The sequence below is a fragment of the Leucoraja erinacea genome, chromosome 1 (assembly GCF_028641065.1).
Source record: "Leucoraja erinacea ecotype New England chromosome 1, Leri_hhj_1, whole genome shotgun sequence".
NCBI classification, from domain to species: domain Eukaryota; kingdom Metazoa; phylum Chordata; class Chondrichthyes; order Rajiformes; family Rajidae; genus Leucoraja; species Leucoraja erinaceus.
Window position 1 is genome coordinate 162,274,189 of NC_073377.1, and position 14,297 is coordinate 162,288,485.

Sequence of the window (14,297 nt, forward strand, 5' to 3'; positions counted from 1 at the left end):
TCGGTCCTCCATCGCCCGTCTCCAGATGGTACAGAATGCAGCTGTTCGTCTCTTGACTGGCACACGAAAGCATGATCATGTTTCTCACCTTTTGGCCTCTCTCCACTGGCTGCCTATTCAGTATAGGATTCGTTTTAAAATTCTTTTATTTACTTTTAAATCCCTAAGTGGTCTTGCCCCGTCCTACCTATCTGAGCTTCTTCACCCTTATTCGCCCTCCCCCGCTCTCTCAGGTCAGATGATCAGCTGCTCCTGATTGAGCCAAAGACTAAGCGGAAGCTCAGAGGGGACCGTGCCTTTGCTGTGTCGGCTCCGAGATTGTGGAATGAATTGCCTCTGCACGTTAAACAGGCCCCTTCTCTAGCTGTTTTTAAATCACTCCTGAAGACATATCTATTCTCCATGGCCTTTGTAGACCAGTGAGGTGTTGAATTGTTTATTAACTTTATTTGCTTGGTTTTGCTGCGTTGTTCGTACTCGTGTTTTATGTTTTTTAATTTATTGTTTGGATTTTTGTATGTAATTTATGCGCCTCGTGTTAGTTGTATGTTCTGTTGTTCTGCCTGTTTTATGATGTCTTGCTTGTTTTCTTTTTTCTGTACAGCACTTTGGTCAGCTTTGGTTGTTTTTAAGGTGCTTAACAAATAAAGTTATTATTATTATTATTGTTGGTGATTCAGCAGTGGAGCTGGAATATTATAGCAGGTTCAGAGACTTCTGCATTCTCATGAATTGCTTCTGATTTATTGGGATACATGCTAGAGATTCTGCATAAATGTATTGGTGCTTTCAATTATGTTTTGTATGGTTATTATACGTCTTATGACTGGTAATTTTAGTAGCTAGATTGTAATCATATGGTTTTTAGTTTAAGCAGTTTTAAGTAGTTGAAATTAAAGCAAAAAGAATAAGATTCAAGAATAAGGTTCAATTGCTGGATGCCATCACCAAATGTATTGCTTTTGGATGAACATCTTGAAATCTGGAATTTAGTCTTTAAAGCTGTTCATTTCTGTAGAAATATTTTCTGTTAAAATGCAATCGAAAGTGTAGTAGAGAAAATAATTTAATACATTTTAATTTGATTTCCTTTTTTAACACGCACACATACCTTTGTTCTTGTGCCATTTAGTTTAAATTGCTTGTCCTCTTTTATTTCTACCACGATGAATCACTTCACACTTACAAACCTACTTTAAATTACATCTGCCCTCTGTATGCCAATTTCATCACATTGTCTATGTTCTTCTAGTCTTTTTACTAAATCCTCACCATAGGTGGTGGGACTCACTCTGTATGTTGTATATGTCTGTTGCAAACTTTGAAAAGATATGCTGAATGCATGTGAAAATGAATGGGTAATAAACTGCACAAACAAATCGAGTCTTAAAGTTGAAGGTAGACAAAAATGCTGGGGAAACTCAGCGGGTGAGGCAGCATCTTTGGAGCGAAGGAATAGACGACGTTTCGGGTCGAGACCCTTCTTCAGACTGAGGGGGGGGAGGGGTGGGAAAAAGAAACAAAGAGGCGGAGACAGTAGGCTGCAGGAGAGCTGGGGAGGGGAAGGAGGGACTACCTGAAATTGGAGAAGTCAATGTTCATACCACTGGGGTGTAAACTACCCAAGCAAACTATGAGGTGCTGCTCCTCCAATTTGTGGTGGGACTCACTCTGGCCATGGAGGAGGCCCAGGACAGAAAGGTTGGATTCGGAATGGGAGGGGGAGTTGAAGTGCTGAAGCCACCCGGTAGATCAGGTTGGTTATTGCGAACTGAGCGGAGGTGTTGGGCGAAGCCTGCGCTTGGTCTCACCGATGTAGAGCAGTTGACACCGGGAACAGCGGATGCAATAGATGAGGTTGGAGGAGGTGCTTGTGAACCTCTGCCTCACCTGGGCAGACTGCTTGGGTCCTTGGCTGGAGTCAAGGGGGGAGGTATAATGTGAACTTGAGGAAAGATGAGTGCAAATTGAAAAAGACAGGGTCCCGTGCAGCAGTGGTCCCTCATAAATCCCGTGGGCAAACCAAATCAAGTGCATTCCCTCCATCACACTCTGAGTTGTATAACCTTTCTGGTTTCCATGCCATTGAAATGAAGCAGAGAAACTTAGAGTTTTCTCTGGGCATCCTTGATTTGACATTATTATATCCCCAGCTGAGGATTCAAAATGACAGATGGGGAACATTCTATTTGCCAAGGGTTATTCAGGCTTTTTAATTCAATTCAATTCAACTTTAATGTCATCGCACAAATACAAGTATGAGTACAACGAAATGCAGTTTTGCTTCAGTCCGTAGTGGTTGTACATAAAGAAATAAAAAAATAGAAAGAGAGAAGATACAGAATAATCAAGAAATACAGAATAATTAAACAATGGGGACGGAGGGACCAGAGAAATCTATCGGCAGGACTCCGAGTTCAGCAGTGTAATTGTGTTATTGTAGAAGCTGTTCCTCATCCTACTAGTACGTGACCTGAGGCTCCTGTACCGCCTCCCTGATGGGAGGAGAGCAAGCAGTCCATGGTTAGGGTGTGAGGGGTCTTTGATGATCTTCCCAGCCCGTCTCAGACACCGTTTTCGGTGGAGGGCATCCATGGCAGGGAGCGGGGCACCGATGATGTGCTGCGCGGTTAAACCTCCCTTTACCCAATTGCTCCTCCTAAGAAATGGGAATGTACCTAGAAATGGTAGTATAATAGGGAAAGGGTAAAATAAAGGAAACTTTGCAATAGCAACTATCAATGTAATGTTTGTAATGGTCTAATAACTAGGCCCTGAAAACACTTTGTTCACCTGGATCAATAGGGGGAGTTTTCCGCAGTGATTTGTTTAATAAAAGTACAATATTTATTTGATAAATAAAACTTAGATTTTTGCACAATGCTATGGAAATCTCTCTTAAGCCCACCACAACAGTTTACCTCGGCTCTTCTGAATCCAAGGACTTCAAAGATGTGGATATGGTATCTGGGTTGATGCAACGATACATAATGGTCTGAATTATGCAAAACCAAGGAGAAAGCAAGTGTGCTGGTTGATGACCTATTGAGAAAGGGTGAAATGCAGCAAATGAATATTATAGTATTGAAATGCATTTCTCTGTATTAGATATTTTATGAAAAAATTCAGCAAAAGAAAAAGATTATGATGCATTTAATGTATCGCATCCAGGGTCATATCACGCCTGATTATGAGATAACATGCAACAAGTAATAATGTTTGGAACTAATATATTAAATAAATGCAAATTCATGTCTGTATTCACTTTAGAGCAGCTTAATGGGTTTACTAACTTTAGGCTATTCTAGTGTTTAGAATATTTGCTCACCTGCTGTTATGCTCAGGTTATTAATTTGTGCCTGTATCTATTACATTTTCACTTTCAATCCTTAAGTTAACATGGGCTTTGCTAAATGGCATTGTTTATTTGCCCTGAAAAGATAATGCTAACCTTGAAAAAGGTTATATGATGAATGTATTCTCATAGAAATACGTTAAAAATATTTTTCCATGGGCAACAAACGTACGGTGATGTATTTCCAGGTATAAAACATGGAAAAGGACATAAAGGTGGTGGATTCCCTCCTACATAACTTTCCTTTTATGACTAATTTCTGAAGGTTGTAGGTTTTGGAGGTCATTGGAGGCTAGTTAATGAAATTCAGCACAGTGGATATAGTACATAGAAACATAGGTGCAGGAGTAGGCCATTCGGCCCTTTGAGCCTGCACCGCCATTCAATATGATCATGGCTGATCATCCAACTCGGTATCCTGTACCTGCCTTCTCTCCATACCCCCTGATCCCTTTAGCCACAAGGGCCACATCTAACTCCCTCTTAAATGTAGCCAATGAACTGGCCTCGGCTACATTCTGTGGCAGAGAATTCGAGAGATTCACCAATCTCTGTGTAAAAAATGTTTTTCTCATAATGCTCATAAGTACATAATGCACTTGATGCTATATTATTTTTACATTAGTACACATAGGATTGATTTGTACGTTTCTTCTCGACAGAGACCGTCGGTGGATGGACTGCTACGCGAAGGTCACATCAGCCTGTCGGGAATGCAGCTTCGAGCCCATGCCATGTTCTCAGCAGAAGGGCTGCCACTGAGTTGCACAACATTGGAATATGCATGGCTGATTGATGTGCAAGCAGGCCTGCTCACAGCAAAAGTGACTTTACCACAGGTAGTTTATCAGACTCATGGAAAGCTCATGGTTATCTTTTTGAAGTGTTTTTACTTTGATTTGGGAAGATCACGATTTTTTTTAAATGGATGCTACGTAGCCATCCTCTTTCAACTCCTCATAATTTTATACACTTAATTAAATCTCCCAGCCTCTGTTTCAGTATAAACTATTCCAGCCTCATTCTTCTCATTAACAGTTCCCAATCTTTGCCACATACTTAAAATATCCTCTGTTCTCTCTAATGTAGTCCTGTCCCTGTTACGTAATGACCAAAACCTACGCAGTACCTAGCTGTAACACAAACTAGTGTTTTATTTTGAAGGTATACACAAAATGCTGGAGTAACTCAGTGAGTCAGGCAGCATCTCTGGAGAGAAAGAATGGGTGACGTTTTGGGTCTAGAAATAGTGTTGTATATTGTTCTATCATATCCTATCGACTCTGCATCAACCAATAATACCACAAATAAAATAAAATAGAGGAAGGTAAAAAACATTGAACCTTTTTTATAATGACTGCAACATAAATCTTAATCACTTGGTGGTGAGTTGCAGACAGCTAGAAGCAAATCAAGAATACTTATTTCCCGGGATCTAAAATGTGATCAAAGTTGTATGATGCAGAATAAAAGCGGTTAGAAAAGAATTCAAACTGAATTTACAAAGTAAGATTTGAGTTTACACTTATGTTGCCTTGGTTTTATTTTCCTTTGAAGTTGCTTTTTCAACTTTGTGCTGCTTTGGGTATCGTCAAAATGTTTTACGTTTCTGTTTGAGTATTTGAAGAATGATTACAAACAAAATTGCAAGTGGGAAAAACTGGCTTGTTTCCTGGTATATTAATTTTGCAATTATATTTAATGTTACTTATAAAATCAATAAAAAGTGACAGCAGCCGGCTGGCTCTTATGATGTGTACACACACACACACACACACACACACACACACACACACACACACACACACACACACACACACACACACACACACACACACACACACACACACACACACATTTTTTTTCAGAAAGTATTCAGACCCCTTCACCTTGTTCACGGTTTGTTACGTTACAGCCTTATTCTAAAATGTTTTTATCATCAATCTACATGCAATACCCCATAATAAAAAAGCGAAAACAGGTCTTTAGAAATGTTTGCAAAGTAATTAAAAAATAAATAACTGAAATATCACATTTACATAAATATTCAGACCCTTCACTCAGTACTTTGTTGAGGCACCTTTGGCAGGGTATGATGCTACAAGCTTGGCACACCTGTATTTTGGTAATTTCTCCCATTCTCTGCAGATTCTCCCAAGCTCTGTCAGGTTGGATGGGGAGCGTCGATGCACAGCTATTTTCAGGTCTCCAGAGATGTTCGATCGGGCTCAAGTCCAGGCTCTGGCTGGGCCTCTCAAGGACATTCACAGACTTGTCACAAAGCCACTCCTGCGTTGTCTTGGCTGGCTGTGTGCTTAGGGTCGTTGTCCTGTTGGAAGGTGAACCTCTGCTCCAGTCTGAGGTCCAGAATGCTCTGGAGCAGGTTTTCATCAAAGATCTCTCTGTACTTTGCTCCGTTCATCTTTCCCTTGATCCTGACTAGTCTCCCAGTTCCTGTTGCTGAAAAACATTCCCAGAGCATGATGCTGCCACCACTATGCTTCACCGTAGATATGGTATTGGCCAGGTGATGAGCGGTGCCTAGTTTCCTCCAGACTTAACGCTAGGCATTCAAGCCGAAGAGTTCAATCTTGGTTTCATCAGACCAGAGAATCTTGTTTCTCATGGTCGGAGAGTCCTTTAGGTGCCTTTTGTTAAACTCCAAGCAGGCTATCATGTGCCTGATATTGGTGGAGTGCTGCAGACATAGTTGTCCTTCTGGAAGGTTCTCCCATCTCCACAGAGGAACTCCGGAGCTTTGTCAGAGTGACCATCAGGTTCTTGGTCACCTCCCTAACCAAGGCCCTTCTCCCCGGATTGGTCAGTTTGGCCGGGTGGCCAGCTCTATGAAGAGTCCTGGTGGTTCCAAAGTTCTTCCATTTAAGAATGACGGAGGCCACTGTGCTCTTCGGGACCTACAATGCTGCAGAAATTGTTTTATACCCTTTCCCAGATCTGTGTCTCGACACAATCCTGTCTCGGAGGTCTACGGACAATTCCTTCATCTTCACGTCTTGGTTTTTGCTCTGACATGCACTGTCAACTGTGGGACCTTATATAGACTAGTGTGTGCCTTTCCAAATCATGTACAATCAATTTAATTTACTACTGGTGGACTCCAATCAAGTTGTAGAAACATCTCAAGGATAATCAATGGAAATAGGATGATTCCATTGATTAAGCTCAATTTTGAATGTCATAGCAAAGGGTCAGAATACTTACGTAAATGTGATATTTCAGTTATTTATTTTTGATTACTTCGCAAAATTTTCTAGACACCTGCTTTCCCTTCTTCATTCTGGGCTACTCTGTGTAGTTTGATGATAAAAAATATGAATTTAATCAATTTTAAAATAATGCGGTAACGCAACAATGTGGAAAAATTATATATATATATATATATATATATATATATATATATATATATATATATATATATATATATATATATGTCAAAAACAATTTTACTTATCAAGTCACAAGAGTAGTGTAGCAGATTAATCATAGTGGGCTACAATTTTGATTGCCCTGGGGTGGTCTCTTGCAATTAAGTGCTAAAACATGTTGTTTTTTATATTAAATAACAGCAGGTAGCTTGCTTGTAGAGGTTGCTAAGTGGCTGCTCAGAGACCTTTTCTGAAGTAGGGTACAATAATTTGGGTGAAACCCCCTTGTGTCAGATAAATTCTCTACAAATTAATATGTTTAATTTCACAGTAAACATTCAAAGAAATAGTACCAGGCTAAAACTGCTCATATTGTTTAGAAGGATCAAAGAACTGCAGATGCTGGTTAATGCACAAAAGGACGCAAAGTGCAAGTCAGGTAGCATCTCTGGTGAACATGGATAGGTACCATTTCGAGACCCTTCTTCAGCCTCAACGCCTTCAACATCCATTGCATTATGCTTGTGTAGTATGGGTATCTTTCTTAAGTGAATATTCTTTTTTATGCTTTACATTAAGGTGTAAAAAGCAATTTTTTCCCCAAAAAATTAGGAACTTAAATAGCTTGTTAGATTTTTCAAATGTAAGTGGGTTTGAATGCTCAATAAGTGGGTAAATGGCTGATCAAAGGTGCTCCCTTTAGACATATAAATCAAGGTGGAATCATTTGGCCAAAGAATAACATGTCCTGTTTTGTTTCACTAATATGTTGTGGAATAGCATTGCAATTTTTAAGTTTATATTTCTGAGAAGTATAAGCTGCAAAGTTTACAATGTCTTTATCTCTTACAGTTGGCAACTTTATTTGAGTGGGGACAAACATTCATCTTTCACGTGATGTGTCAAGAATATGAATTAGAAAGGCCCAAATCTCTTGTCATATGTCAACATGGAGTTGATCAGCGTTTCTGTGATTTTAAGGTAATTAAATTGAAGAATCACTAACCTATGTTATTTAGACAAAAGAATCATGATCCTTGTGGTTCATTCTGTCAAGACTAAGCATCTGGAAGAGCAATCTCATCAATTTTTATTTCCCTGTACTTCATTCTCTCCAAAATATTCCGTCAAGCACCCATCCAACTACCTTTTGAAATCCATGATTGATTTTGAAGAAGTACAGTTCAGTTTCTAAATACACAGAAAACATTTTTCTCTCTCCCTTAACTACTAATTGAAATAGCTTCTCTTTATTTACCCAATTAAAATTCGTCAAGATCTTTTGTACCTCCACCAAATCTTCATTCCAATTCCTTTGCTCCAGGGAAAACAACCCTTATTCCAGTCTAACTTTGTAACTGAACCTACCTCATCCTTTGAACCCTAGACCTTTCAAATTAATCAGTTTTGCAGCTTCGCTTGGGCCTTCACATCTTTACGAAAGTGATTTGACCAGAATTTGATGTGATAATTTAGTTGTGACTTAACCAGTGCACCATATTTTATGGCAGCCAATATCTCATTGGCAATGCTGGCTGTTCTTCAGGTAGACACAAAATGCTGGAGTAACTCAGCGGGTCAGGCAGCAACTCTGGAGAGAAGGAATGGGTCTGAAGGGTCTCGACCTGAAACGTCACCCATTCCTTCTCTCCAGAGATGCTGCCTGACCCACTGAGTTCCTCCAGCATTTTGTGTCTACCTTCGATTTAAAGCAGCATCTGCAGCTCTTTCCTACACTGGCTGTTCTTTAACCATGTTCTTCCATTTGTTAAGCACATATGTGCTAAGGTCACTCTATTCCTTTAAAAATGTGCCTTTAGGTCAACTTTTTTTTTTTTCTTTCCCCCATGGAGTGTATCAGTGCACAGTTCCCTAAATTCAGTTACATCTGTCACTCAGCTGACCGTTTAGCAATTGTCATCACTATGTCTTCTTGCAGTGTTACAATTGTCATCACCATGCTTCCCAATTTTGTGCCATTCAAACGATGAGAAATTTGGAAATGTTGATTGCTTACTTGTAATAGATTATAAAGCACTAACCCCCGGAAGACAATTTATCACTAATCTGTGCTTTTTGCCTTTAAGACATTTCCTATCCATGCTGATGCTGAGCCTTTAATTTAATGTATTTCAATTTTGTGAGGCAGTATTTGCCTTTGCCTCGGGACTTTGTCTCGGAAGCTGGAATATCATGAAAGACATATCCACTTAATTCTCTTCATAACATCGTCTCTTGCTGCAAAAGAAATTCATTTGTTAGTCAAACATGATATGCTTTCACCAAATTCCTGTTGGCTCTCCATCAACTTTACTGAGTGTCTTTTCATATTTCTTTGATTATTATTTTCACAAATGAGGTGTAAATTGACTGGCCCTTAGTTCCCTAGCATGTTCTTGTACCCATTTTTGAACAAGAATGATAGATTGGTCATACTCTATTCTCTGGCATTTCCATGTACACGTGAGGATCAGGATCTATTTCATGTGGATCAGCTGCTTTCTTTGCTTGAAATTGAAGGAGCCTGTACAATACATCCTCATCATCAATTTTCACTAATTCTGTTATATCTAATACCTCAACTTTTGAGATTTTGGTAGCATTCTCATCCTTTATAAAGATTGGATCAATGCACTCATTTTGAACTCTAGCTACGCCTTCCGCCTCATCGTATAGATTGCCTTCTTTATCCGTGGTCAGCCTCACCTTTCCAATTGTTATACATTTGCTATTTACATAGCTAGAGAAAACGTTGGACTGTCTTTTATACTAACTGATAGTTTCTTCACTTTCACTTTGGTTATTTATTTTGCCTTTTCAGTTTTACTCACAACTTGCTATATTTAGTCTGGTTGTCACTGCACATTTTGTCATATACCTTGTGTTTTACTTTCATCATAGAAATTTTTCTTTCTATCTCTTCTCTAATCCAAGAATCTATGATTTACATTCCGTTACTTGCATCTCTTGTGAGCAGGTACTTAATATATGAAATATCTTGTTTGATGTATCATCCAAGATCTGGTTAAATTAACCCATCAAATACTTACACCATACAACAATGCAACGCAGGAACATAGTTATTTAAACTTGTTCTTTATTCATCTCGGTCTACTGTAAACTTATTTTTGTATTTCTTGTCATCTCTCTTACTCTACTCCCCTCTAATGGTATCCCATTTAGTCCCTTATTCCTATTTGACAATGCAAATCTACAGTCCCAAATTCCTCTTTTTCATTTCATATTTTGGTGCACTTCCCCCTGCCAATTTAAATTCAAGCCCTTCCAAGCATTGTGACATAGGTTATGATACTGTTATAGTGTAATGTGTCCATGTTAAACACTTCTTTCCTGCCCCAGAACTGGGTCCCAATGATAATTTTGTATGGGAAATATAATACTCAGTTGATTAAAGTTCTACGATGGGGAGCCTATTATCATCTTATTTTCTGATCGATTCTAGTTTGGATTTGATGGTGTTTTACATTTTTCCCTTCAGCAAAATTAATTTCATAAGTGTTGGTGATGAACTAATAATGTAAAATGTGATGACCATTTTCAAATCACTTTAATTTCATGGGGCAAAAACATAGGAAATAGAATGAAATCCCGTGAACCTATTCTATCTTACAGTGGGATCATAGCTAAATGGCACTTAGACATTTCAGCCAAATGGCCCATATTCCCATTTATCTTATAAAGTATAAAGTAAAGTATAAAGTATCCTTTATTGTCATTCAAACTTTTGGTTTGAACGAAATTACGTGCCTTGCATTCATGACGGAGAATAAAATAACAGAACACACAATGAACACAGTTTAACATCCACCACAGTGAGTCTACCAGGCACCTCCTTACGGTGATGGAAAGCAAAAGTCTTAAAGTTCTTGTCTCTTCCTTCCTTGTTCTCCCTCTGTGTTGAGGCAATTTGGGTTTTCGATGTTGCGCCCCCTGCCGGGTGATGGTAAGTCCCGCGGCCAAATCCGAGCTCTGCGAACGAGCCAGTTCAAACTCCGGGGCCCGGGGCGGACAAAGCTGCCACCCTCCATTCCAGCGGCCGAAGCTGTTGTTGCGGGAGCTCCGGAGAATCGGCCACCAGCCTGGGACCCGCGACCTCCCGGTTTTTTCGTCCCCTGGGCCCGCGGCTGAAGCCTCCGAGGCTCCGAAGTCGGGCCGCAGCCGCAGCGCCACCACAGCCCCGAAGTTGGCCAGATTCGCGATGGTAAGTCCTGGCTCTGCCTCCGGAGCCTCGAAGTGGGTCTCAGTTGGAGGCCGCCAGCTCCGCGATTAGGCCTCAGCGCAGACGGAGACAGAGACGGCGATACAACAAAGAAAACGTCGCATCCCCCCCCGAAGGAAGAGACTAAAACATGTTTCCCCCGCCCCCCACACATACACAACTAAAAATAAACTAAAACATACGTCCAACAAGACAAAACAAAACAAAACAAAAAAAAAAAGAAAAAGACAGACGGACTGTAGGCGAGCCGCATCTGCTTGGGCAGCTTCCTGCGAAGGGTAGTAGGGGAAGATTAATTGCTGTGTTTTCAGTCTCTTGTAATGGGGTTATGAAGAAGGTCGAAAAATTTCAATTGGAATTCGGTCACTTGACTTACTGTGATACCCCTCAACTTTTTTTCTCTGTTTTGCTAAATTTATTAAATTACATAATGGTATTATTTCTATGCCACTTGCAAGTAAAATTCTTGATTGGACCATTTAACTTTACAGTAATTATATTTTCTGTTCTTCATTTGTGCAATCAAAAATATTTTACATTTTGAAATTAAGTAAGTGATTTTAAAATGTGATTCTAAGTAATTATTCATTTTTTCTTTCCAAGGCAATTATTTTCAAAACATTCCAAATCAATTTATACTTGATATAAAATAAGTAGGTTAAATTAAATATAGCCTACATTTGATTTGATTAGCTTCAGGTTAATATTTGATATATTTGTACATTTGTGAGTTGTTTCAGTTACAAAGGGATTGAAATGTGATTTGACCTCAAATTTCTTAATTTAACATTTCCATTGGTGTATAGTGTTTTAGTCCACTAGTTATAAGAATAATTTCCTTTATAGTTAAGGATATAGTTTTAAAATTACATTTTATAATTGAAATCTTATTTTAGAGACTGCATGTAATCCCCTATAGTTTGCTTTCACTTTAAATGTCTATTAATAATGTCTATTAATGAAAAGGTTAATTGGCAATTATTAAAAGTCAGTTGGGTACATTGAATAAAGGGTTCTAAATTAACCAGTGAGCTTACTTCCAGAAATGCTTCAACAGATGTGGAACTAAATTGAATAGATTAATCAGTTTAGTCTTGTTGCTCATCAATTTTTTTTTTTTTGATATTCTAAAGCTCCAGGCCACTCAAAGAACGGTATTTTATATTAAATGGTACTATTTTAATTTGACATCTCCAATAAATGCAAACATGCAGATAAGAACAAATTAATCATTCTATATGCGGACTAGTGGTTTCAGATGCTTTGGCATATTAATTCATGATTAATTATTAGAATGTTGCCAGTATTTCAAAGGGAGTGAAAATATTATTAATTGTTTCTTGATGTCTTTGACATGTGGATATGGGTTTCAGACATCTTCTTGATCAAGTCCTCTTCAGATATTAAATGAAGTCTGTTTGCTGAATCATTTTTGAAAACATTGCTTTGCAATAGAAAACTAAGTGAAGGAAAGAATTTGTGATGACAACAAAAGCTAGTGTCAAAGTCCTGCTATAACAATAATATTTTAAATATAATAATCAGTATTAAATTACAATGTGATTCCAAGCTGCATATTACACTAATGTGTAACTTCAAGTTATATTTAGTACTCATTAATTTTTGATTGCGTTGTATGTCAATAGCACTGGATAAATCAGTTATGCTGACCCGCTCTTGGTAGCCCTGAAGTTACACATTCCTTCTGCAAGGAATCTGGTGTCAAATGATCACATCCCTAATTTTCATCTTGGTCCTGGAGACTGAAGGAGTAAGAATTGCTTATCGAGTTGGTACGATGCATCCTGCGGGTAGCATATGATCCGACGGGAATTGATGTCAGTGGTTACTAACCAATCCCTCCTGTGTCGACTTGATGGAGACAATTATTTATTTTCATGTGACATCTACAACAAATGATAACTTGATTGCTGATGTCCCATGGACCCTAAGTGGAAATGGATAGGAAGTAGATTTTAACCCCTTCTTTATAAAAGTATGCTTTTGGAATGTCATATTTTATTGTGCTGAAGGCTGCCATATATACTTGAATGTTACTGATAACTTTTTTCATTTAAACTGAGTGAAGCTGAAACAACTCCCCCCTGCCTCTCCCCCTCCTCACTCCTACCTGATACTCGAGAGACGGTTAGAAGACTGATGTCCTATACATCAGAAGAAAAGGGGATTGACGCAATAGTGCTTTGAAGGGAGGAAGATGGAGTTGAGAGGATGGAGTGGAATGGACGAGTGGCCTGATATTTTGTTTGGAGCCGGGTTAGCCGTGGTAATGTGCTGAATGGAATCCGTGCTTAAAGAGTTGTAGCCAGTCACGAGATGAATAATACTTTGGAACCCTGCTGACATTATTGATTTCTGACATCCTTCTGCTCACCCCAAAAGCAGAGGAACAATATGAAAGTTTCCACATGGCAAGTGCAGATTAGTTGTAGAGATTTACAGTCAGAATTTGTTGTATGATGATTTTATTTTGTGCACACAAACCATGCAAGAAGCATGCCTCCTCTCTTCTGCTCATCACAAATGGGGGGGGGGAAACTGCTTTCAGGGTCCATACCTGGTCGGAGAGGCAACTTTTCTCCGGGCTGCAGCTTCGACCCGTCCTCGCGGCCTACCAGCGGGCCTGGAGCGGCGTTTCCTGTCGCGGACCGCCCAAAACCTCGTCTTCGGCGGCGGCACAGCGCTGGAGCACTATCATAGAGCGGGCGATGCCTTGCCTGGGTCGCCGCGCTGAAGCTCCGGTGAGCTGAGACCGCCGGGTAAAACATCGCGGAGCTGCGGGACTGTGGAGCGGCCAGCTGCGGGCTGCGGCGCCGAACTTTACACCGGGAGCCTGGGATCTCGCGACGAGATCGCCAGTTGTGGAGCTCCAACCGGCGCGGCCTTGTCGGCTTCGGAAGCCGCGGCCTCCAGTACGGAAGCGGCCGTTCCAGGGTTCCCATGCCGCTGTGAGGATTCTCCCGACGCCGGAACACCATCACCCGGCGAGAACGGCGAGAACGGCCTGGAACATCGGGCCTCCGTAGAGGCAACTGTGGAGGCCTCAATAGGCCCGAGGGATGTTCATAGACCTCAGTGTATGTGAGTGTGACCAATAAAATACCTTTGACCTTTGACCTTTGAAATCAGTTGTTGAATATGGATGATGCCAAAAAGCAAGATGCTTCATCCACATGAATTATATTTACACTCATGATCCAACAGAATGTTTATGCATGCCTCCATTCTCCATCCAGCAACACTTCTTGGTTAGGTTGCTAAATTCCAGAATGGATTTGCTGCACCTTGAAGTGGC

The 14,297-nt window shown here is 40.0% G+C and overlaps 1 protein-coding gene across 2 annotated transcripts in view; it reads left to right on the top strand.

The window, feature by feature from the left end:
• Window positions 1-14,297, top strand: part of kiaa1109 (KIAA1109 ortholog) — a 298,241-nt gene that overhangs the window by 110,327 nt on the left and 173,617 nt on the right. For both annotated transcript variants that reach the window (XM_055647191.1, XM_055647198.1), the window contains exons 23-24: window positions 4,018-4,194; window positions 7,594-7,722. In XM_055647191.1, the coding sequence (XP_055503166.1) occupies window positions 4,018-4,194; window positions 7,594-7,722 (306 nt within the window). The remainder of the gene's footprint in view (window positions 1-4,017; window positions 4,195-7,593; window positions 7,723-14,297) is intronic.